The 26063-nt window shown below is 37.6% G+C and overlaps 1 protein-coding gene across 1 annotated transcript in view; it reads left to right on the top strand.

Annotated features, from left to right (window-relative positions):
* Agbl1 (AGBL carboxypeptidase 1) overlaps positions 1–26063 on the top strand; it is a gene marked incomplete at its 5' end in the record, with an annotated part of 696476 nt that overhangs the window by 201730 nt on the left and 468683 nt on the right. The window contains one exon of the mRNA XM_048790140.1: positions 25710–25890. Within this exon, the coding sequence (XP_048646097.1) occupies positions 25710–25890 (181 nt within the window). The remainder of the gene's footprint in view (positions 1–25709; positions 25891–26063) is intronic.

Below are 26063 nucleotides of genomic sequence, written 5' to 3'. Positions count from 1 at the left end.
GAGCCAGGTGGCACCTTTTCCAGGAACGTGACTTTCCTTGTTTATACACTGGGGGTGATTGCTAGTTTTGTTTTATCAATTTTCCCATCCCAGTCCCTCTGGCAGTGACAACAGTGAACAATTTGTGGATCGAAATGAGCTGGGTTGTCTGTCTTTAAATCTGTCAATTGAAAACACATTTATCTCATGTATCTGGGTGGCCAAAAGGATCCCCTTAGAGTCCTCAGCTGTTCTTTCAGTCCCCAGTTGGCTCCATGCTAACATACCCCCCATCATGGATACGTGTCCCACAGAACTGTCCCTTAGGAAAGGTAGCAGGGCTTAGTTAAGGATGTAACACTCAGTTCCTACAATGCCTGAGTTAGAAGCCAGTGTTTAGTACTTCCTTTCTATGTGCCCTTGGACCAGGGACTTAATTGTTCTGAGCCACAGTTTTCTGATCTGTGAAATGGTACTTAGAGTACTGCCTTCATTGTGAGCTGTGTTGAGGATAATTTCTGTTAATGGAACAAAGTGCTTAGTCAAAATTGACACAGGTAAATGTTCTTTTATTTGTTATCTTGTCCCAAAGCTATTGATTCTTGGCTTTCCATTATGCAATCTTTCACACTCTGTCCCTGCGCAGACATTTGGGATTTAGCCCTTGCTCTTGTCTTTTAGCCAAACCCAAGGCTGCCCATTTGAACCTATGAAATCACCTTTGGGCATGGATTCACCTTACTTTGTGTGATTGCCCAGAGGAATAACTGACACTTGTGAGACAGCTCCTGCAATAGTCCTTTACCCCTTCCCATGGTAGGATAGAGACCATGGAAAAAATTAAAATGCTACCAGTGAGTTAACCAAACTTTAGAGTCTGGAGTAACATGCCAAGATTGCCCTCACTCTGACACCCACTGCAAGTTTGGAGTTTCCTCAGACCACCTTAGCTATAATTGTTTGTTCAAGGACTGCAAAAATCCTGGAAGATTATTGTAATCATAATGATCATTTACTATAGGGAAGGATTCAAATTAGAATGGCCTACTCCAGGAGGGGCTGAAATGCAGAGATTCTTCCCATTTTCTCCCTGTGGAGTCCTGAATAGATTTACCTCTTCTGTGCCACGATACATGACAATATCCACAAAGTGTCTCCAACCAAGGAAACTCATCCAAGACTTGGTGGCCAACTGCATTCTGCTCATGAGGCTGACCTTTTGTCTCACCCCCTTGTAGAAGTTGAGCTAAGCTTTAGTTTCCAGTTTTTCCTGAGCTGGGACCTGATTTGGCATGGCCCAACCTCCCTTCCCATTGTTAGACAGTCAGGTAGCTAAAGCCCCCAAATATTTTCCCCTCAGGCAGAACATTCTTGGGGCACAGGGATCATATATGCAGCCAAGTGCACAGGCTGACTTCTTTCTGAGTAAGGGTAATTCTTCCTCCTTATTAACTGTTACATTCCCATTTTCCGAAGGGTGGCACACGGCAAAAGCAGATTATAGGGACATATAGATTGAGACCAAATTAACTTGTGACCTCTTGATGGAGAAGGCAGGCAGGGTGGACCAGGTCCTCACCAGTGAGCATTAATTATGTTGGCTGGGTTTTTCTGGCTGTACCTAATGGGTCAGAATCATCATGGATCCATCTGTAGCCTTTGCTTTGCAGTCTTTAGAACTCAATCTTATCCATGCATCCAGATGGACTGGATCATGTGGACAAAATAAAATCAATGGATTTTAAAACCTTGATCAAATGTATTAGTTTATAAAGAAAGACATGCACTCACATGTGTGCCTTTACTAAGAGCTAGAGGTCACCAACACAGAGTGGCCCAGACCTATTGAGGCAATCCACATCCCAGAAGGCAGCTTGGTCAGCACAGAATCAGAGCAAATGGAACTGAGTGTTAAAGATATGGTAATTCACATAGCCTAGCAGTCTGGACTTACCCACTCTAGCAATATTTTGGTTCTAAATAACTGTACCAGACTCCTAAAACCACAACAATGTTTCCCCTGGTCAGTAATTGCAAGTCTTGATTTTGCAACTCTCCATTTTCATTCTTCCTTTTCAGGTCCCAAAGGCTTCTCTCATTACATTATTTTTTAATTGCAATTTACAAGCTTATTTTTTATAAGTGACATCTCAGTGTAACTAGTTCCCAGCATGTTAATCTCACTGATAAGCTAGCTTTAAATCACCACATGGAGTGGGCTAGTGCTGCCCCAGTCCAGTGAGGGCAACCTGGTTACTCACTCTAGGGAGCCAGACATCCCCTTTTTCCCTGCACCACAGACTTCAGGACATGGTGAATTGGAAGCCAATTTTGATCCCTGAGTCCGCACCCACTTTAGATATGCTGGCAAGTATGATTTGTGAGATTGTTCAGAGGAATAACTCACACTCATGAGCTAAATCTCCTGCCACAGGCCTTTCCTCCTTCCCATGGTAGCATAGAGACCACTGAGAAAATAACAATGGTGGGGAAAAATGGAATAGATCTTTGTTGTTGGGTGGGGAATTAGAGTTCTAGTGTAACATCCTGGCATTACAACCCTAGGCTTCACATTTCACTTTGCCTGTGGACAGACTTTGCATCTAAATGGGTCACAGCACTGTGTGTATTGTATGCTTGTGCAATAAAATACATAACCCTATGCACAATACAGCAACGAAACAGAGGGGCAAACTTCAGAGTTTAAAATACAGTATCATCATCTTTTTAGAGCCGGAGTCACCTTAATGTGCTGTCTGCCTTATTCAGGCAAACTTTAAAATAATATCATATTTCACAAAACCCTATTAAACTGTCACATAAATTCCCCTTATTTCCTTTTCCCGTCAATGCTGATTACCATGGAAGATATTTCTTTGTCAGTGGAAATTCTTTCCCTTCCCATCAGCCTCCTCCTCTTACCTAATTCTTTTGGGGGTCTGTCCTCAGCTAACTGTCTTCTAGAGAACATGTCATCTCCCCAGAACAGAGGGAAATGCAACAGCCCTGCCAACCCTCATGTTTCACATAAGTGCTGAGTAGTTTGAACTTGTATCTGGGTTATTTTGAGAGAATTGCTGATTTCACAGGGGCTTACAAATAGTTATCATACAGTGAGCACTTGCTACATATCTAGTCCAGGCCAAGCTCTTTGGCATCATCTGTTTTAATTTTCACAACAATATAAATAAGTAGGATGATGATGATGATTATTATACCCACTTCACAGCAGAAGAAATTGAAACTGACTGTAAACAACTTATGCAAGTTCAAATTCAGTGGCAGAGCTAAGGTTTATAGTTGTAGAGGTCCTGGTTTGCCCAGTACTGAGGGCTTCTGTGGACATAGATTATCAGTGGTGAAACCTGAACTGTGCTGAGCAAACCAAGATGGTGTTCACTCTAGTTCAAATCTCAGTCTATTTGAGTGCCTGAAAGTCCTTGTTCTTAACCATGATACAGATACACCTGGAACAGAATATAACATATTATCTCATTAATTAATACAATAACATCTAGTCTTCTCTATTCCCATTTTTTTCTATATTTTTATATTCTAGAGAAAACATTTTTTTTTGGTACCAGAGATGGAATCAAGGAGTGTTTAACCACTGATCCACATCCCTACCCCTTTTTATAATTTTATTTTGAGATAGGTCCCGCTAAGTTGCTTAGGGCCTCTCTAAGTTGATGAGGTTGGCTTTGAACTACAATCCTCCTGCCTTAGCCTCCCAAGCTGCCAGAGAAAAGTTTTTTTTTTTTTTTAAGTCAAATTAGAATGGTTGGCTCTCCTACAGATTAGATGTGGCTACATCAATCATTCATTCATTCTTTTGACTTATTATGGTCTGAACAATAATAATGCTCTTTAAAACTAATGTAAGTAATTATACAACTTATTTAATTACATTTATTAAGTAATGTGTGCCATATACTTTGCTAAATGCCTTACATGAATTATCATATTTAATTCAACAAAAATCCAAAGAGATAGGTATCATTATACCCCCCCCTTTTTTTTTTTTTTTTTTACAAATAATACCCTGAAGCTCAGGGTATAGTAATTCCCCCTTATCAAAGAGGGATATATTTCAATAACCCTACTGATGCTTGAAACCATGGATAGTAGAAAATCTTATACACGTTTTGTTTTCTCCTGTACATATATATTTTTTAAATTTTTTTAAATTTATGTTTTTTTATATATGATAGCAGAATGCATTACAATTCTTATTACCCATATTGAGCACAATTTTTCATATCTCTGGTTGTATATAAAGTATGTTGACACCAATTTGTGTCTTCATATCTGTACTTTGGGTAATAATGATCATTACATTCCACCATCATTTATAATCCCACACCCCCTCCCTTCCCCTTCAACCCCTCTGCACTATCTAGAGTTCGTCTATTCCTCCCATGCTCCCTCTCCTTATACCACTATGAATCAGCCTCCTTATATCAAAGAAAACATTCGGCATTTGGTTTTTTGGGATTGGCTAACTTCACTTAACATTATCTTCTCTAACTCCACCCATTTACCTGCAAATGCCATGATTTTATTCTCTTTTGTTGCTGAGTAATACTCCATTTTGTATCTATGGCCCATTATTTTTATGCATTCATCTATTGAAAGGCATCTAAGGTTGGTTCCACAGTTTAGCTATTGTGAATTTTGCTACTATAAACATTGATGTAGCTGTGTCCCTGTAGTATACTGTATATTTTCTATGATAAACTTTTATTTATAAAAGGTACATTAAGATAATAACAACAATAATAAAATTGAGAATAACTATAGCAATTTACTGTAATCAAACTAGTATGAATGTAGTTTCTTCCTCTTGAAAAGTCAAGACAAGTAATATTTGTAGATTCTGGTCACTGAAACTGCAGAAAGCAAAACTGTGAGTAATGGGGAACTACGGTAATTCAGTGATGCACCATGACAGGGTGCAGAGCTGAGGTTCTAATCCCGTCTGAGGCCATAGAGCCCACTGACAAAAGACATATTGATGGGAATACAATTTATTTGCTTCCTTCACACAGCTTCAGAGCTGTGTTCAAATGCTTTGCAGAAAAGCCTTATCCTTTGACTATGTCTTGCTTCAAAAACAACTGGAGGATTCTAACTTTTCAAAAAGATTCATAGCAGGTGCTTCAAATTGAGAGCTCTCAAAGTAAATTTAAATGATGACTTGATTTATAAAATATCCATTTATATGCGATCTGTAGGGCCTACCTCTGGCCCAATTCTCTGGCATGGCTTAGGGGGTTGTTTTAAACCAAGGCACTAGTGGATGTCACTGGGCATATATTAAATGACCTCCTAGGGACTTTTAAATCTATATACTGCTCAGGAAAAACTGATGACCTAAGATGCTCACACAATGGAATCTTCAGCCTTTGGGCATGTAGTCCTCTCCCTCCCTTTCTTCTCTCTTCTTTCTCTCCCTCCTTTCAATCTGTCTGTCTGGATCTTTCTCTCTGTTCCTTTGGTGTTTGTACTTTTTTATTCAGTTTCTGAAGCAGAAAAAGTAAGCTTTATTTCATTAACTTCCTATTAGTTTATAATCCCAGTTATGTACATGCACGGTTTAGAAATCTATTTTATGCTGGGCACAGTGGTGCAGAATCCCAGTGGCTTGGGAGGCTGAGGGAGGAGGATCAATGGCAAGTTCAAGGAGCCTCAGCAATTTGTGAGGCCCTAAGCAATTTAACAAGACCCTGTCTCTAAATAAAATACAAAAAAGGGCTAGGGAGGTGGCTCAGTGGTTAAGTGCCCCTGGATTCAATCTCTGATACCAAAAAACAAAAACAAAAACAAATCTTTTAGCAGGCTTCTACTTTGAAAGTGGGTGCTTTTAAGGCTGCTCATCCTCATGTGTTCTGCTCCATGCCCTGTCTCTTAATTGGCTGCACTATAGGACTTTTAAAATTATTGCTTTTGGTGCCTAGTGTAAGGGTCTATATCTCCCTTACTAGTCTTTATTGTCCTAATTCACATTTAGTTCCCAGCACAAGGACTGGTACAGCACACCCACATTTTTTGTTATAGTGTGAGTGTGCTGTACCAGTCCTTGGGCTGGGAACTAATTCCTGGGAAAGCAAAATTGAATTAAAAACACATACTCATAGCCCTTTTAAGATCTTTATAGACCTGAGGCATGTGAAGATTTGCAGGCCTTATAGTATATCATATTAAACTCAATAAAAAGCAAGCATATTCTATATTGACTATCTTTTTAAAGTTATGACATTTGAATTAATTTCATGTTTGCCTTTCAGTTAGTTGACTTCATGTGATAATTTATGGGTGGTCGTAATTTTTTTTTTTAGCCATCATTTTTTGTAATCTGGAATTCTTGCTAAGTATAGAAATCTTACCTACAAATTGTTTCCAAAGGCAATGAAATTTTTATGAATACTTAATTTAACAATTAATGAAGTTGACATAATTTTCCATGTTTTGGACAATTAAATCTTTATTTCAATTTAATGGTTTCTTTTCAGGTTTCAGAGCCTTTTTTTTTCCTTCCAAGTCTCAAATATTTTTTTTTTTTTTGAGTCTTGCAATGTATGTTGGTCCTAAGCACTATGACTAAGGGACTGAAAAGGTGTAAGACCCTGCATGTCCTTGTGCCTTGAGACTTGTTCCAGGTAGAGACAGATATGAAAATCCAGAAGTGCAAGCCAGGGTGCCCTGAAATGGTTTATGATATGGTAGAAATATATGCCAGATAGCATAAGATCAAGGATTTGGGAGCACTTTACTCTGGCTGTGAAGGAGGTAAGAAGTGAGGCTATCCTGTAATGGGTGAAACCTGAGCTAAACTTAACATCCAATGAGATTCCTTGAGGCAAGAAGACCTGAGAAACAATTCCAGCAGAAGGAGGACCTATGCAAAGATATGGCATTGCATAGTGCACACTGAGGCAGGAGACCACAGATTATATAGTAACTTACCTTTACCCATGGGAGAGATGTCCCAAGACACCCAGTGGATATCTGCAATTTGTGAATTGCATGGGGCCCTGTATATGCTATGTTTTTTCCTATGCATACATACTTAAGGTTTAATTTATATATTAGGCACAATAAGGAATTTAAAAACAACTAATAATAAAATAGAAAAGTATACCAAAATTCTGTAATCAATCAATAAATAAGAAATCATAAAGGTACTTAAAACTTATGAATAATTAATTTCTGGAATTTTCCTTTTAATGTTTTTGGACTGTGGTTGACCACAGGTATTGAAACTGTGGAAAGTGAAACTGGATCTGGAGGTGGGGGACAACTGGACTGTATGGATGCATGGAGGTGCCAGTAGGGGGTGGCACAGGGTGAATGTCCCCATTGGGAAGGCAGATCATGAAAAGCCTTGAAACCCAGGAGGTCTTAATGTATCCTAAGGGAGTGGGTACCTATTGAATATTTTGAAGGAACAATTTGATAAATATCTGAAAGGCATTTGGGAGGCAGAAATGATGACATGGTAATTCTTTGGATGTGGGGTGACTCTGTGTTGTGGCTGTCTGGTGAGACCTCCCTCTTTCCAGATGATTTGACTTGAAGGATGGGGGTGCTTTGCAACTGCAGAGGGTCAGGCCTCTGACCTATTGTCTCAGGCTGCTACTATTTCACACAAACCTACAGGAGGGTTTCAGAAAGGCAGAATTAGATGTTGAAAAGAGAAGCCCAGAAAAGTCTTTGATCCCGGCAGGAGCCTGGTTTGGAAGCAGTGGAAGTCTTTGAGTGTGGGTCTCAGTTTCCCATTTTCAGGCCTAAATGCATCACTAATGTTCTCCATCAGGCTCTCTGATCAGACCCACTCTCCGCATACTCTGCTGGCCCCACACATCCTAGGAGATCACCGCCTGCCAGGGCTCTTTCTTGTTGCCCAGTCATCTGTGAATATACCTAATTTAGAAGGTGAATACATTTAAATGACTTCAACATAAAAGGCAGGTTGCCAAGCAACTGGGAATCTGAAATACCCTTGTCAGGGTGTGCAAGTGAGGAACTGGCAGGACACCACTGGAGTCATTTTGTTGCAACAGCAGCAATAATAATGATTCTTATTCCTTTCTTTTTATTTTTCTCTTACTCCTTCCCTCACTCCCTCCTTCCATCTCTTACTATAAATCAGCAGCTCAATCTAAATTCTAAAATATAACATCTCCATGTAAACCAACACATGCCCATAACAGTTCTGGGTTGCGTGTGTGGAGTAACTAAGAGGTTATTTTCCTACCGCTTACTTTCCTCCATTCCCTAACCTCTAGACTTTGCCCAAACAACCTGTACTATGCCAGTGTTGCAAGAGCAAAAATTTCCATGTCTCAAAGCAGGTAATGCAGCTATTGAAATTTCCTGGCATGGTGTCAGTTTTAAACTGCTTTGCTCTGGCGTCAGTTGGTGACAGATGTTTTTGGGCTTCAGACTCTTAAATTTTCTCCTCCTACCTTATTGGTCCTTAGGACTCAGGACCATGATTTATTCAATCGTGCTGCTCTCACTTGGTGGTTTTTCTGCTATCTGAATAGCTGGAACTGGAGAGGGCTTGAGGGAAGACTAAGATTCCTGAACGATGCTGCACTAAAGAGAACAGCTGTCAGTTTGTAAAAAGACTCATCCTATTTGATTATTTTTAAAAAACGATTGCACATGAGTTCTTGTTTTCTTCACCTGCTTCTTCTTTTCCCTGCCCTTGGCCACTGATGGATAATATCCTGCAACAAAGTTGCCAGAGCAGCTCCAGTGACACTTAGAGTGGTTGATTCTTTCCTTTCAGAGCAAACTGTGTCTTTGGGATTTCCTCAAGGACTTTGCATCCTTTTCCTGTGCAAGTATCTTTTGTTTGGGGCATATAATATGGGAAATGGCAGAATAAGAAATAGCATGTGACCTGAGAGTAAAATTATTTATTAGGATTGATTTCAAAGTTTTCTGAATGAAGTCAATGCCTTTCTCTTTTCTTCAAGCTTCATATCCTTCAGTGCCTTAAAATGAGCCTAAGCTTGGTGAAACGTAATAGAGGGTAACAGGGTTGAGTGTGCTCGATGAACATGTATAGAACATGCAAAGGTCCCCTTCCTGCCTCATTTTGGTTCTGTTTCTATCAGTTACTGCAATTCATATGAACTCTGTTTGAGAGTGCTCAGGCCAAGGGTTCTGGAAAGAGACTGCCTTAGCTTTGGCCATATCTTCATAAGACACTCCTTCAGAGATAGCCAGTAGTGACTCAGTTCCAACTTTAGTAGGCTGTAGGTGTCAAGAACCTTCCTGGGCTCCCTTGGAACTTGAGAAATTAACTACTAGGAAGATGTGGGGGCAGAGGAGCCAGTATCGTGGGATACAAGTGAGCCAGCAGGTCTAAGGCATAGTTGCATGCATCCCTAACCGAGATCAGCTGATTCATTGATGGGGGTGGGTGCACAGCATCTGTCTGCAATTTTCCTGATGCGATTATACACTTCTCCCAAGTGACTGTTGTTTCTGTGTGTAGTAAATTTCTCAAACCCAATCCAAATACTATATTATTATGCTGTGTATATTATGTATCATTATAGCACAGATGTATTATTTTTTATTTCCAGCATAATATAATATAACACAATCTCCAAAAAATCTGTACAGTTTGATGCAGATGAGGAAATGCAGATGAATTTTCTCATATTTATGCAGAGTCTAAAACTGTTATCTCAGCCACGATTACACCACTTCCTCTTGGTTATCTGAAAATTGCCCAGGAATAGATTTGCTGATTTTCTTTTCATTTATACACATTATGTGAGCCCACTTTCTTATAGTTCAGACAGAAGGCTACAAAATAAGAAGGCAAAATTACCCTTTGCAAAGAAATGTGAGTTTCTAGTATTTGGAAATTGGATTGTTTCATGAGAAATAAGGCAGTAGAACAGAATGTTTTGTTTGGAGGGAAAAGCCTTATTCTTATATTCATTTTTTTCTTATGTCTCAACTATATTCCATTGTTGTATAATAAAGTTACTATAAAGTGTGGTGAAGAGTTTCTGTTATAGGCCTGATAGAGGGCCTAGTTCTCGGTGTTCAATGTAGTTAGCCATGAGCCACATAAAGTTATTTAACAATTAAAACTGGTCTGTACAAATTGAGATGTGCTGCAAGTGTAATTTACATACCACACTTCTAATGTCTTAGTATAAAATGTGTAAAGTATCTCATTAATCATTTTTCATATTGACTAAATATTGAAATAGTAATATATTAGGTCTATTACATTTCATAAATCAAATGTGTTACCAAAACTGATTTCTTTTTTTTTGAAAATGTGGCTACTAGAAAAAACTACCCGAGTGCCTTACACTGTACCTCCACTGAATAGGGAAAGCCTTGCTACTCAAAATCGTGATCCCTCTTGTCAGCTCTTTTGGCACCATCTGGGAGCTTGGTAGAAACATAGTCTAAGCTTTTACCCAAGACTTGCTGGAACAGAATCTGCATTTTAACGAGCTCTCCAGAGGGTGTACATGCACATTGCAGTTTGGGAAACACTGTACTAGGTGATTTTAAACAGCCCTATTAAAAAAATAAATCCCCATAAATACCTATAGAATTCCCCTGGGAAAACTGGGAATTCTTTGAGGACAGGGACTCGATTACACTTCTTATTATCTGTGGTGTTTGGTGTGGTCTTTGGAACACAGAGGATATCCAATATGTATTGAATAATCTGCTACGGACACTTTTCCCAGGTCACAAAAAGTATAAGATTTTGATCAGTGATCACTATTCAGGGCAATTGCTTTAAAGTGATATATCTTCCATGGAATAGCTTTAACATCTGATGCATTGGACAATGTGTTACTGACCTGTATTAGGAACCTAACTGGTTGCCCTATCTTGACTTTTTTTAAGACATTACTTTGGCTGTGATATGGAAACCTATCTGAAATGGAGCAAAAGTGCCAACTGGATCATGACCCTTGTAAATGCTCCATCTTCCTCAAGTACTTGATTCTAGCCCCATTTAAATATATTCTATATCGTGAACCAACTGACTTTCCCAGTACAGAAAGATCTCTGCTTAGATGTCAACTTCTCAGCCCTCTTTTCTAAAGTGATATCCACCCTCTCTGGTCATGTTCCATTGCCTCTCTCTGCCTTATTTTTCTTTATAGCACCTCCATGAAGTTACTCTTTACGTTTGCCACTGAAAGTAAACTTTTTGTGGGAATTTGATCTTTATAGTTCTAGTTCTCATCATAGCTCTGGTGCAACATGAAAGCTCAAAAAGCTTTGAATGGTGAAATGCAAATATGAGCATAGATGTTGTGACATAACTGGGCATGAAGACATGAGTTACAGTAGCTAATTATGGGTAAGTATGGTCATCTATTTGGCAGCCATTCTCTGAATGATGCCAATATGCTCAGCTTCTGGAAAAGAGAAGTAAGATGCAGGGTAGTAAAAGAGACCAAATGTGAAAATGGATTGCAAGCCCACATAGTGAGTTCTGTACAGATGCATGGATGTGGCATGGGACCTAGGAGAAGGGAGCTGCTGTCCCTGCCTGGAAGAGTCAAGAAATGCTCAAGAGTGAAGGGCAGTAAAAGTTTGCTAGGCAGGCAAGTGTGAATGACAGGTAAAGCACATGGTGTGCTCTGGGTACAACAAAAAGCAGATTAAAGAATATCTGGAGTGACAGGAGCTAAGGCTAGATAGATGGACTGGGACTAGACAGTGGGGATTTTCAGTGAGGACACTCTAATGAGTGTAGACTTCACTGTAGTTGGTTGTGTGGAAGGCAATGCAGTCAGATTTGTGTTTTTATGTTTGTTTTTAGATTACTTGGACTGCTGCTGTGTGGGTGGACCAAATGGTGAGGAAGAGATCATAGGCATGAACTAAAGAAGAATGGGGGTCATATTTTGAGAGAAAATATTAGAGAGGGTCCTGAATATTAGTAGGAAACACTTTACCTTAAACTTTTCTTCTTTTCTGTGTGTATTACTTGTAATTGGTGAAAAATTTGAAAGAGTTATGGAAAAGACTGTCGGCCGTCAATAGGATGGCCAGGATCCCTCTGTCAGTTGTCACAGCTCATCAATTACAAAGGGGCCTATGGCCAGCCTTTGCCTCCTTGGCCTTTTCATTGTGGCCCTCAGGAATCCCCAGGGAGGTCAGCGGGCCATGAGAACCTCTTTTCCCCTTCTCTGTCACTGCATGCTCCCCCATGTCTATTTGGTGGAAATGAAGAAAACTCCTCGCAGGAGAATTCAGAGCTTCTCAGGCTCCCTGTCCTCCTGTGGTAGTTCAGGTCACTCTTCAGGATTTGGGAGGAAGAGCACAAAGTTCTGGGAGAAACAGGTTCTGGGCCACTTGTCTCTCAATGAAGATCAGCCATTTGATGTGAACTTAATATAACTCAGCATTGGAATCAACCACCAAGGCTCCCAGTTTGGAGATTCCAAACTACTCTACTTAGTATTCTCAAGGTTTATGGGTCAGAATAATCATAACTTGAGAAATTCTGAAGAGGGAAATGAGCAGACAGACCCTGCTCACTTGGGAAGGAATCTCGTCCCAGAGGTGAGAAACAGTGACAGATGCATGGCACACTTGATTGTTCTAAAGGTCATCATGAGGTCTACAGCCAGACCTCACTGAATGTGCCCCATCTCATCTAAGTTGATTATTAGTAGTGGTTACCTACACTTTCTCTTTACTTCTACTGTAATTACTCCCCATTTGCAGTTCTATTACAAGAATACAGAAGAATATAATGGAATCAAGCAGTACTGAAACAGTTGATAAACATTTTAATTTTTATCTACCATATTTCACAATGACACTGATAATCATGGAATTTGGTGCTTAAAGGATCTGAAATTTCATAAGATTTTAATTTTTTCAAATCCATTCAACTAGTAAGAGGTAGAGCCAGACCTCAAACCCATCTGCCGATTCATAATCTGTGTGATGCTTTTTTTCACCTCAATATATCATGTTTTGTTCCAACAGGATTAATTTCAGCCTTCCTCTTCAATATACACACACGGAATTATACATGACAAAATGAAAAAAACATTGAATTGGGATTCAGAACACCTATGTTTAGCCCATGCTTTCTCTCCTTTCGAGCCTTATAAACAAGAAGAGAATGATAATACCTGTCTGTCCTACTTCACAGACTTACTGAAGTACTGAAAGAATAATGTAGGTGCAAAGTCCCATTGTGCAGCAAGGTGCTATAAAACTGTCATAAGTATGTTCACATGTGACCCCACATGTTTCAGCAGAGCTAGCCAGCGTCATTTGCTAATGTGTCAGATATCCACCAGTTGTAACATTGCATGGATCTAAAAGAGTTTTTATTTTGCAGTATTGGAGACAGTCCAAGAAATTAGATCTTTATCAGGAATAAGCAATGTAACCTTTGAAGAGAAAGAAATATCTCATTATTTGTACTTGTTAGGATTGTCTCCTTGGAAATTTCAAGAGAATTAACAGAAAATACTAAAGTGTAAGAAAGTGCAAGAATTTGGAAATTCCAATGAAACTTTTCTTCTCTTGGAAAACATGTAAAACACATACCCACAGTAACTATAATAACACATAAAAAATATGGAGGAAACACACACACACACACACACCCCAGAAAAAGCCAATACATATGCTTATTTTAGTAAAATAAAAGAGAAAGTTCTGTGTACTTTAAGGGCTGTTGAAAACAAATTTTTGCAGGATACCAAAGGAAGGAACATGGAGAGAATTGGAAAGTAGAGAGTTCTTTAGCAGAAGAGATATGATTTTATGTCTTGCAAAAATATTTTTCAAAACAAGAAAAAATGAGCTCATTTTCAGATAAACAAAAAAGTAAGAATATTCATTGCAAAAAGAATCATGTGGCAGAAATAGTGATTTTTCAGACAGAAGGAAAATGAAACTTGAGGGAGTTTTGTAGAGGTAGTTAGGAGAGAAGAGTAATTAAAGGAAAAATATGTGCTTTAATCTAAATTAATATTGATTTTATAACAAAATAAATGTAAATGTCTTATGGATTTTAAGGTATATAGTATAAGTTATAATGCAGTAGATTATATTATACTATGATAAGCCAAAGATGATCTTGTAATTTCTAAAATAACCAACTAAAGAAGAATAAAAATATGTATAACTACTATGCTAATAAAGGAGACAAAGGAACATTTTGGGGTAAAAAAAATCTCTCTAATCAATCCAAATGAAATAATAAAAAGAAAGAAAATCAATCACATAACATGTAGGACAAACAGAGAGCAAATAATAAAATGATAGCATTAAACCCACATATGTCATCAATTACAACAAATATAAATTGACTAAATGCTCCAGTTGAAAGACAATAAAATAATGTCAAACTGGATAAAATACAATATCCAACTATATGGGGCTTTGAGAGACAAATACCTGTTGAAAAATTTGAAAATCAAGAGTTGAAAAAAAGATACACATTGTAACTAACAACGTGAAAGAGACCAGCTATGTTAATACAGACAAAGGAGATCTTAAGGCAAATGCCTTAATTGAAGAAGAGATATAATGATAAAAATTTAGTTAATCAGGAAATATAAGAATGCTAATCCTGTATGCAATTAATCACACAGCCTTAAAATAAATAAATTAACAACAATTCAGAAAGAAGTAGACAAATTCACCATCATCTTTGGAGATTTTCCATTTATATGACTCAATAATTCATAGAACAAGCAGACATAATGTCAATAATAATGTAGAAATAAGGGTCAAGTGATCCTGGTTCAATCCCCAGGGTGTGTGTGTGTGTGTGTGTGTGTATATATATATATATATATATATATATATATATANTATATAATAAAATTATACATTTTTATATATAATCATACATTTATATATTATTTTTTGAATTATTTTAATTTATTATTATAAGTTATTTAAAAAGTTATATAAATTAGCAATAGCATGACTAGCTGACTTGACCCAATTGGTGGAATATTGCACCCAACAATATTCTTGATAATTTTTTCACCCTGTGGATAGCATCTGTAAAATTTCATCATAGGCTGGACCAATGCTCTAAATTCAACCTTAGGTGTTTTGTACAGGGACAGCAATAATATCCTCCTCCAAAAAAAAAAAAATGCAAGGAAGGACAAATTAAAATTAGGAACGGAAATTAATGGGAGATCAAACACTTGTAAAATAAAGAAAATCAAGAAAGAAGCATTGGTTCTTAGAAATGAATAAAAGTGAACTGATACTTTTGAGGCTGATTAAAAAAATTCATGTCAGAAATAAAAATAAAGGATATTACTGGAGACTCTTAAGTGTAATAAGAGGGGCTTGAAGACAACTTTATGCCAGCAAATTTGAAAATATAGAACAAAATGCTTTTTAATTACCAAACTAACAAAAGATGAGATAGAAAAATCTAAATAGTTGAATTTAATTAATACATAATTTGAATGCACTTTTAAATACTTTGGATTATTATTATATAAATTGGGGTACTATTAAAGCCAGCTGACAAAAATCCTAGCCCCAGATGGCTTAGTCAGAGTTTTGTTATGTATCTAAGGAAGATATAGTCCAATTTTTAAAAATCTCTCACAGAAAAGAAAAAAAAAAGAGATAATGCTTTCCAGCTTATCCTAACCTTGATATCTAAGTCTGACAAGAATATGGTCAAAAAGAAAAATTTTAGGCCTATTTCTCTCATGAGACATAGATGCAAGTAACCTAAAGAAAAAACAAAATCTGGAATTACATAAAAAATAGAATATCATAATCCAATTGATTTTATTCTGAGAGACTAATGTTGTTATAACTTCAAAAAAATCAGGCAATGTTGAAACAAAATGATGTCTGAGATATGTTTTTAAGTAATTTTGTGAAAGGTGGTGAGTAGGTGGGAGCATAAATGAAAAATAAGATGACTGTGAACTGATAATTGTAGCTGAGTGATAAATATGTTTGTGTACATCCAAAAATTTCTGTAAAGGAATTACAAATAAAGAAATCAATGTAACTCACTGCATTAACAGAAAAAGGAGAAAACTCCATACTCCATAGACATTGAAAGAAGTCACTTGAAGCAATCTGACATAATTTAAGATTTAAGTATCTTAGGAAGGGGCTGGGGGTGTGCTCCATGATAGAGGGATGTCTTGTCATGAGTGAGGTCCTGGGTTCAATCTCCAGAACTAAAATCCTGTTAGGAAGCAGTCATAGAAGGAAACTTCCTTAATCTGATGAAGGGTATTTTCAAAAGGCCTAATGCTGAAATGTTGATAGTGTTCATTCTAAATCAGGGACAAGAGAAGGATTGTCACTATCACCACTCCTATTCATTATTGTACTGGAGGGACTAACCAGTGTAAGAAGCCGGAATTTTTCACTCTCACCACTTTGATGTTTGCAACCAGGGTATCATTTCTGTGGGAGATGTCCTATGCATTGCAGAAGGTTTGTCAGCATCATGGGCCTCTTCTCAGTAAATGACAGTAGCATCCTATCTCCTTAGTTGTAACAACCCAAAATGACTCTTTACATCAGCAAATATACTCTGGGAGTAAGATTATCTTTTTTATCTGAGAACCAAGAAAAATCAATGCTTTAACAAAAGAAAATGAAACCTTTGTTAGTTGTCGAAGATTGATTGCATATAATATCCTAAAGGACAAAATGAGGGGGAAACTTGAATTTCAACCCTTGCATCATACCATAATCGAAAATTTGTAAGACCTAATGTACATAAACTTAGTGTTAAATTAGACTATAAATCTTGCAGAAGAAATCATTGTTATTGAGTTAGGCAAAGATTTTTTTAAATGGGTGTAAAAATACCCAAACTATAAAAGAAAACAAGAAAAAAAGTAGACAAATTCTATTTTATCAAAATTGAAAACTTTCATGCTTCCAAACACATAATAAAATAAAAAGGTAAGCTAAAGACTTGGAGAAGACTGTTCTACATATATATCTGTCAAGGAATTGTATTTGGAAAATATAAAGAACCCTTCAAAGTTGATAATTTTTTAAAACTCAATATTAAGGAAAAGCAAGCTGGTTTAAAAATGGACAAAAGATTTGAAGGAATACTTCACAAATGAAAATATGCAAGTGGCCAAAAAGCACAGAAAATATCCCCCTTATTATTAATCTCCAGGGAAAAGCAATTTATAATGAAAATTAGATCCTACTTATTCCTTGTTGGGTGCCTTTCTTAACCATATCATGGGTCAGTCTACATGTGCATCAGTTGAAACTTTCAAATGCTGCTGGTGGGCAGGCAGAGTGGAAGATTCTTTGGTAAATACTTTGGCAGCAACTTATAATAACATACCATGATATCAATCTACCATAACATCCAGCAGTTCCACTCCTAGGTGGTCACCCAAGAGAAAGACTAATACACAAATGATTATAACCACTTTATGATAGCCCTAAACTGAATAAACTCAAATGCTTATTGACAGAGAAAAGGAAAAAAATGCCTATTACTGCTATGGGGTACACTGGAATACAGCACATTGTTGAAAAGGAACAACATGGGTAATCCTCAAAAGGATTAAGTTAAAGAAGCTAGAAATAAATGTTATGTGCCATATGATTTAATTACATTAAAATTCCAGACAAGACCACACTAGAGTGACAATAAGCAGATCTAGAGGCTAGAGTTGAGGTGAGGTGAGGGGAGGAGATTTTCTGCAAAGGGGAAGGAGAAAAATTTGGGGATGATAAAGATGCTTTATATCATGGTCATGTGGTACTGTATTTGTTGTTGTTGTTCTAATTAGTTTCACATGATAATAGAATGCATTTTGACACATCGTACATAAAGGGAGTATAACCTCTCATTCTTTTGGTTGTACATGACATAGAGTTACACAGGTCATGTAATCATATATGCACATAGGGTAATAATGTCTGATTCATTCTACTATCTTTCCTACCTCCATACCCACTCCCCTCCCTTCACTCCCCTTTGTCTAATCCAAAGTACCTCTGTTCTTCCCTAGCTATCACCCACTTATTGTGAATTAGCATCTGTTTGTCAGAGAAAACATTTGGCCTTTGGTTGTTTGGGATTGGCTTATTTCACTAAGCACAATATTCTCCAGCTCCATTCAGTTACCTGCAAATCCATAACTTCATTCTTCCTCAAGGCTGAATAATATTCCATTGTGTATATATGCCACATTTTCTTTATCCATTTACTTGTAGAAAGGGCACCTAGATTGGTTCCATGGTTAAGCTACTGTGAACTGAGCTGCTATAAACATTGATGTGGCTGCATCACTGTAGTATGATGATTTTAAGTCCTTTGGGTAAACTGAGGAGTGGGATAATTGGTCAAATGGGGTTATGTAGTTTTACAGCATTGTATCTATGTGTCAAAATTCATTGAATTGTGACATAGAATTATAAAAATTTTAAAAGTATACCCCAATAATATTTAAAAAGAAGGGAAAAAATCTTTTTATGTTGTTATGGAAAGTGTTCCAAGACATACTGATAAGTGATAAACACACAGTGAATAAGATGTACATAGTGTGAGGTGGGCACAGTAGTAGACACCCATAGTCCCAGTGACTTGGGAGGCTGATGCAGAGGATCACAAGTTGAGGGCAGTCCCAGAACTTAGGAACTTAGTGAGATTCTGTCTAAAAAAATAAAAAGGCTTGGGGACACAGCACAGTGGTAAAGCTCCTGTGGGTTCAATCTCTAGCACCAGGAAAAAAAGAAAATAAACAGAGCATTATTTGCCACCTTTGGTGGGCACATTATTATAATTATATACTATCACGTGTAAACATTTTCCTACCACGTCTCTTTTAAAATAGTGTGTTTTCTCAGTGTTAGTCTTCCCGTCACTGTGAAAAAATACTTAAGAGGATTTCAATTTATGAAGAAGAAACATTTATTTGGGCTCATAGTTTCGGAGGTTTCAGTGCATGGTTGGTTGGTCCATTGCTTTGGACTGGTGGTGAGGCAGAGGCAGCTGCTCATCTCACAGCATCTGGGAAGCAGAGAGAGAGGGGCAGGGGGTGAGATTCAGATGTCTCCTTCCAGGGCAGGGCACACCCCTGGTGATCTAACTTCCCCACAAGACGCCGCCTCCTACAGGTTGTACTCATCCCAATGGCATTGCTGGAGACCAAGGTTTTAACACATGGGCTTGGGGGCACTTCAGATCTAAAAGATAGCACTCAGAATCTCCTTCCCAATCTTGTTTTCTCCTCTCCATGCTTGCCCCATTGTCCTTCAGTCAGATTGCCTTGGTACACTCTCTTCCAGGCTTGCTGAGCTTCATTCTAGTTGACTTCACCTGGAAGGCACCATCTGCTCCCCTCACGATTTTATTTTCTTTTGAATCCCACTCTCTGACTCTTCAGTTCCATGAGAAGTCCCGTCTAATCACACTTCTGCATGATGCTTTTCCACGGTGCTTCGGTGCTTCCATAGCTTGCAAGATTGTCTCTAACTCCAGCATGTGTTACAAAGGCTTGCAGAAGCAGCTGCAAACCTGGCTTTGTAGTTTCGCTCTGCTCTTCCTCAAGGTTATGTGCCTTAGCACCTTGATAGTTTGCAAATGTGATCTATTCAGGATTTTCTATTACTATTTCCATTCTTTTATTCCCCTGGAAGCTATTGTGTAAATTTGATGAACTAGATCAAACATAGAATCCTATGTGAAAATTCATTTTTTTACTCTTCTTCAGAGGTATCATATTATTTGAAAATATTTTATCTTTATAAAAATTGGTAAGTGATTATTATTTTCTGAAGACACAAACATTCCACAGTGAGATAAAGAAAGCATAAAAATTTCCCTGATGCCTGGGAGTGGTGGTGTGCACCTGTAATCCCAGTGACTCAGGAGGCAGAGACAGGAGGATTGCAAAATTGAGGCCAGACTCAGCAACTTAGCAAGGCCCTAAGCAACTTAGTGAGACCCTGTCTCAAAAAAATAAAAATATAGCTCAGAGGTACAGCACAAATAGGTTCAATCTCTAGGGAAAAATAAAAATTGCCCTAATGATCTCCATTCACAGATGCATCCCTATGTATAGTTACCTGTGATTGAATGTTCTAACTATACACAAACAGGATTTTTCTGTAATGCACTTCTCTTTCCAATTTTTTTTCACTCACTGATTTGTCACACATATCTTCCTGTGTCAACAGAAAAATAGGTATGTATTTTTTTTTTGTACCAGGGATTGAACCTAGGGTGCTTAACCACTGAGCCTTATCCCCATCCCTTTTTATTTTTTAGTTTGAGACAGGGTCTTGCTAAACTGCTTAGGGCCTTACTAAGTTGCTGAACCTAACTTTAAATTTGTGATCCTCTTGCCTCAGTCTCCCCAGCTGCTGGGATTATAGGTAAGTGCCACCATGCCCAGTGGTTTGTATTGTTTTTAATGGCTGAATAATATTCTGTTTTATATATCAATTTGTTAACTATCTTCCTGTGCATACATACATGCTATGATTAAGATACAGGATGCCCCCCACAAAGCTCCTATGTTAATGCAGAAATAGTCAGCAGTGAAATGATAAGATTGTAAGAGTTCTAACCTAATTTGAATTGGTTTACTGGGTGGTAACTATAGGCACATGATGTGTGGCTGGAGGAATTAGGTCTCCGGGTGGGTTTGGGGATTATATCTTGTCTCCCCAGCTCCTTCCTCCTTTGCTTTTCGTTCCGTCATAAGCTGAACAGCCTTCCTCTAACATGCCCTTCTACCATGATGCTCTGTGTGATCTTAAGCCCAAAGTTGTCTGACCATGGACTGAACTTCTGAAACCATGAGCTCAGAGAATAAAGTTTTCCTCCTCTAAGTTGTTCTGGTTAGGTATTTTGGTCACAGTGACGCAAAGCTGACTAACATAACATTTAAGTCATTTCCAGTTGTGTGCGTTATTATAAATAATGTCATATGAGTTTTCCACTGTGCTTTGAAAACATCTTGACAAATGTCTGTGATCACATGGATGGTAATTATTTGTGTGACTGTCTTTCCCACCAGACAATTATTCACACCCTCAGGGAGAAAAATCATTATTTCTCTTGAAATATGCCCTACCCTGAGGAGCTCCAGTAGGAGTTTAATATATATTGTTGAAAGAAAGAAGGAATAAATGAAAGGATGGTCATACAGTTGGGTACACATGTACCCAATATTATCACATATATCTTCAGTTTTTACTCAACTTTTAATTGGCCTATAGCTTGATATCTCTTAAGCATTTTCAATTTCCTACTCATTCCTAATTTCTCTTTTCAGATATCATTACCACTGGCTTAAATTCAATATGTAACTTTAATAACTAGAATATATACCAATCATGGCTCCCTCATAGATTTTGGTGGTTTCTGGAACAGATTTTATGAATTGCATAGAAAAAAAAATAAATGTAAGTACTGGTACTTTTTGCCCAACCTTAAGCAGAAATGGGTTACTAAGACTGAAATTGTTAATTACAAGGGGAAAAAAAAACCATGGTACATGTGTTGCATACTATTTACAGATGTTATCTATTAGAGGTTCTCTGGAGTACCATTTGCTGCTACAACTGAATAATCCCATAAGTTTAACTCACCAATATGACTGCAGAATTATCTTAAATCACAGAGGGAAAGAGAGGAAAACCAACTAGAACTGGCTGAAATGCTGCTTATGTCTTTGTTAGAAGTCACAGTTTCCCTCACTTGTTTCTTCAGTATGCTAAAACAGCTTGCTAGGTTTTGTGGTGTATTACAGTTTAGCATATTATCAATGTGGCTCCCCAAAAGGGAAGAAACTCATTGTTGATGTCTCTCTGTGAGAGCTTGCATTTGGCTTACTGACTAATGCACTGCTTTGTGTTGGGTATATCAAGCAATGGAAGCCAACTGGCCTAGACAATGAGAACGTTCAGTTGATATCACAAATTTACAAGAGCTTAAGTTAATTTTTTAAAAATTTCTTCTTACTAGGCTAGGAGCAATTAGTATTGTTATGCAATATGTTTCAAGTGAATATATTTCAAAAAGCACAAAGAGAGTGGTATGGAATTATAGAACTGAAAATAGACTACTGATTGGGTGCAAAATCATCAGTCCTCCTTATTTCTAAACAAGCATGTTATTGAATGCCAATACAGTTTTCTTTGGAAGGAGTAGAAATGACTGTGAGCAAATGACTCAGCAGGAAAGGGGACCTTTAGTTAATTTCAGTTGTGCTCAGTTAACTAATTTTGTATCTTCCCTACCCAACATGCTTAGTCATAACTACCCAACATGCTTATTTATAAAGTTTCAGGTATGAATTGTTAGTCTTGCATGAAGAACACCAAATCTGCTATGGGCTGAATATTTGTATCCTCTCAAACTTCATATGTTCAAGTTCTAAACTCCTAGTAATGGGAATATTTGCGTTTTAGGGAGGTGAGTAGGTCATGGGGGTTGGAGCCATCATGAATGGGATTTAGTGCCCTTATAAAATAAATCCTGGAGACCTCCTTTATTCCTTTTGCCATGTGAGGACACTGCCATATAGGAAGCTGGAAGTGGTCTTTCACCAGACACCAAGTCTGTTGGCACCTTCATGATAGATTTAGCAGGCTCCAGGACTGTTTAAAAAAACACCTGCAAATTTCTGTTGTTTATAGACAATATAGTCTACGGTGTTTTGTTATAGCAACATGGACAGCTGAAGATAAAATTCAATGCTGAATTTCTTCAGAAACTTACTTAACTAATCTCAGGTAGAAGAAAAGATGGTAAAGCTGGAATTTGAATCCTGGAAATGCGGCTCTAAAAATTGTTCTTTAATTCACTATGCCAAACTCTGACTGATTTTAGGCCAATGTTCTATCTGTAATAATATCACATTTATTTTTTCTGAAGCACAGTCTTTGGCATGTCTTTCTCATAAAAATCCACCATCAATTCCTTTTTCTTGAAGTAGTGGTTCTCAACTGTTCTTTTCTAGAACCTACATGTCAAATATTATTCTTATTACAAATCACTTTTTCACTATTTTATTTCCAATCCAGAAAGCACATCTGAATGTTTTCTGTTAAAGGTAGTATTATCATTGGGATGATTTTAAACTTGATCTTATATTCATATGTTAGATTAGAGTTTGACAAGTTGTAACAGAACCGTGATTGCAATGGGCTAGCAAAACAGTGTTTTATTGTTCTCAGACATTCAGATATATTGAAGAAGCCAGTGAAGGTATGTGTAGATGCTTAAGGAACTTATTAAGAACACTGGTTCTTTCTTCCCTTATGCTCACCATGCTTAGCATATGACTTTGATTCTTAAGCTGGCTTCCTCACCAGGAAACATTATATTTATGAGCAAGGCAGGAAGAAGAAGAAAAGCAAAAGACCAAAAAAAAAAAAAAAAAACAAAAAAAAAACAAGTAGGCATTTGTCTGGTGAAACCATTTTTTTCATTACTTTCCAGAAAGATTCACCCCCTGCTACCATTTATATCTCTTAGTCCACAGCCGTGTTGCTGGCTCTGCTACCTACCAGAGGAGCTGTGAAACTGAGTATTTCAATCTGGGAAAATTCCTGTCCTTGCAAAGTCAGAGATCTGGGAGTTATGAAAAAGGGGATAAAGGCTGGTGGGCAGGCGACGGGCAGTTTGTGCTGTGTATATTATCATAAGCAAGCATTTGCACCTCCACTCTTCATGAATGATTTTGTAATAAGCTCCATTAGTGGTCACAGGACACTAGTGACGTACTGACTCCATTGTTGAGGATGTCTGACCCCCAGGAAAATCCCAATCTGTAAACAAAATATATAAGGAGGGATGTTGCCAGTTTGACAGCAGCCGACTTTTCCAAATTCCTGTTCCATGACCTTTAGCCCTTTACGTCAGCCACACATGATCCTCTTCCTTTTCGACTGCAATGTCCTTCCCCCATCTAGGTTTTTTTGCCTGAGTCTTTTTCTCTGCTTAGAAGATCCTTTTCACCTTCCTTATCTGGAAAGATGATACTTATTCTGCAAGCCCCAGTCCAAATATCATCACATCTCTGGAAACGTCCCTACCTTTCTCACTTAGATCTATTTTGGGTGCTTTATGTATGCCTCTGTTAGCTGGCTTGTCATTATTTTGTTGCATATTTGTCACTGCTGACAAATGGTATGGCCTCTTAGAGAATAAGGACCATAATTTATTCAACTTTTTTTTTTTACCCATTGCCTCCTGCAGTTCCTGGAATATGTTCAAGACACCTGCTTAAGGAAAAACATAACTGAATATTGTCTCTAACATATAGATGACCTACAAGGAGGTAAAGCAAACTGTTTTCACTGTAGTCAGTAAAGATGCACTGAAGTACACCCCGTAAATCTAGACCTCAGCGTGGGTGTTGACGGAAATATGGAAGAGCAGATTGTCTTTTTTGGTCTTAGTTGGTGACAATATTAGTGTAATTCAGTAATTTAAATTCATTTCTTTGTTTTTTATCTGTTCTTTAACTTCCTTCTGAAGAGTTAGCTGGTTTTGTCTTTGAACACATTTGAGAACATTTTGTACCCTCAAACATCTATTGTTGAAGAGTCGAAAAGACCAATTCAACTCAAAATGATTTAAACCATAGGAAAAGAAATGGTAGTTTATTAACTTTCAGGTTGTTCTTGGTTATGATTTTTATACTTGTCAAATGCTTGGTAATTTTTATTAGAGTGAGTTTAGGGGCAATCAGGAGTTAGGTAAGGAAAGGAGAAAAAAAACCCCACAGAATTGGATAAGGGGTTATAGTATATGTGGTTAATTCCTGATATTATGCTCTTCTTCTGGCCTGCTTTCCCTGAGGCAGGACAGACATCACTAGTCAATCCAAATACCTTTTTCACTTAAGCCCAAACATGGCTTCAGACTACATCTCAATGCTATGATGCTTCAGTTGTCTACTATCAACTAAATCAGAAAGATGAGCTGATCCTTCCAGTATGAATGCATCCTTCATAAAGTCTATTCAAATCAATTCATTCCCTATGAGTGGGCAGAGTATTTTCCTGACTCCCTTTGCAAAGTGAAGAAAGCATTATAACCTCCAAGTTTGAATTTGCAAATCTCTGAATGATTGAGTTCAGTATCTCAGAGTCACAGAGTTCCCAACACACCACTTCTGTATTTGACTTCTAATTCAGCTAGGGAATGAGAGGCATCATCCTTTACACAGACTTTATAATTAAGGAGGGAAGATGCTAACAAATGCCGGGTGATGACTGATAATAAACTAAGCACTTCATATTTACATCTTTTTGTTTTTCTAACAACCACATGAGGCCATTATTATTGTCCCCATTTTACAGATGAGGAAATAGCCTCAGAGAAATTAAGTCATTTGCTTAAAATCTCACAGCTGGTAAGTGATGAAGATAAGATTCAATCTCAGATTTGTGACATCCTGAATCATGCTAATGGACTCTGGAGAGTTAATTGGTTTAAAATCTGCTTTTGGCTTCTTTTCATACCACTAAGTGCTTATGCTTTTGATAGCACCCCTGAGCTTTAACTTCATATTCTCTTGAGTCTTGGACACCATGGAGACAAATGAAAAATAGATAAATGTAGATCAGATATATCCTAGAAATGATCAACCTTCATGCACATAAGGAGTAATTCTAGCCCTTGGGAGATTATCTTGATGGAAATGAAAAGCTTATTTAGGTTTAATTTTCTTGTATCTCCTTTTTGGCAGGACATCGTCCCTATCAGGTGATCACTGCTCGAGTCCACCCAGGAGAGAGCAATGCCAGCTGGGTGATGAAGGGGACCTTGGAGTTCCTGGTCAGCAATGACCCTGTGGCAAGGCTTTTGAGGGAAAACTTCATTTTCAAAATCATCCCTATGCTCAATCCTGATGGTGTCATCAATGGCAAGTATGTCATAACACATTTGTGTTATGATAGGAACACATTATTATCCTACCCAAGAAGTACGTTGGTACTCTGGAAAGAAGGAAGTCTCTTTCCTGAGCTTCTGTTATCTATACAAATAACAGTGTATTCCCCGTACACATTTTATGTTGATTTCATGCTTTCTTTGAATAGAA

The sequence above is a fragment of the Marmota marmota genome, unplaced genomic scaffold (assembly GCF_001458135.2).
Source record: "Marmota marmota marmota unplaced genomic scaffold, marMar, whole genome shotgun sequence".
Classification (NCBI taxonomy): Eukaryota; Metazoa; Chordata; class Mammalia; order Rodentia; family Sciuridae; genus Marmota; species Marmota marmota.
Note: the sequence above shows the minus strand (reverse complement) of the source record. Positions and strands in the feature narration are given on the sequence as shown.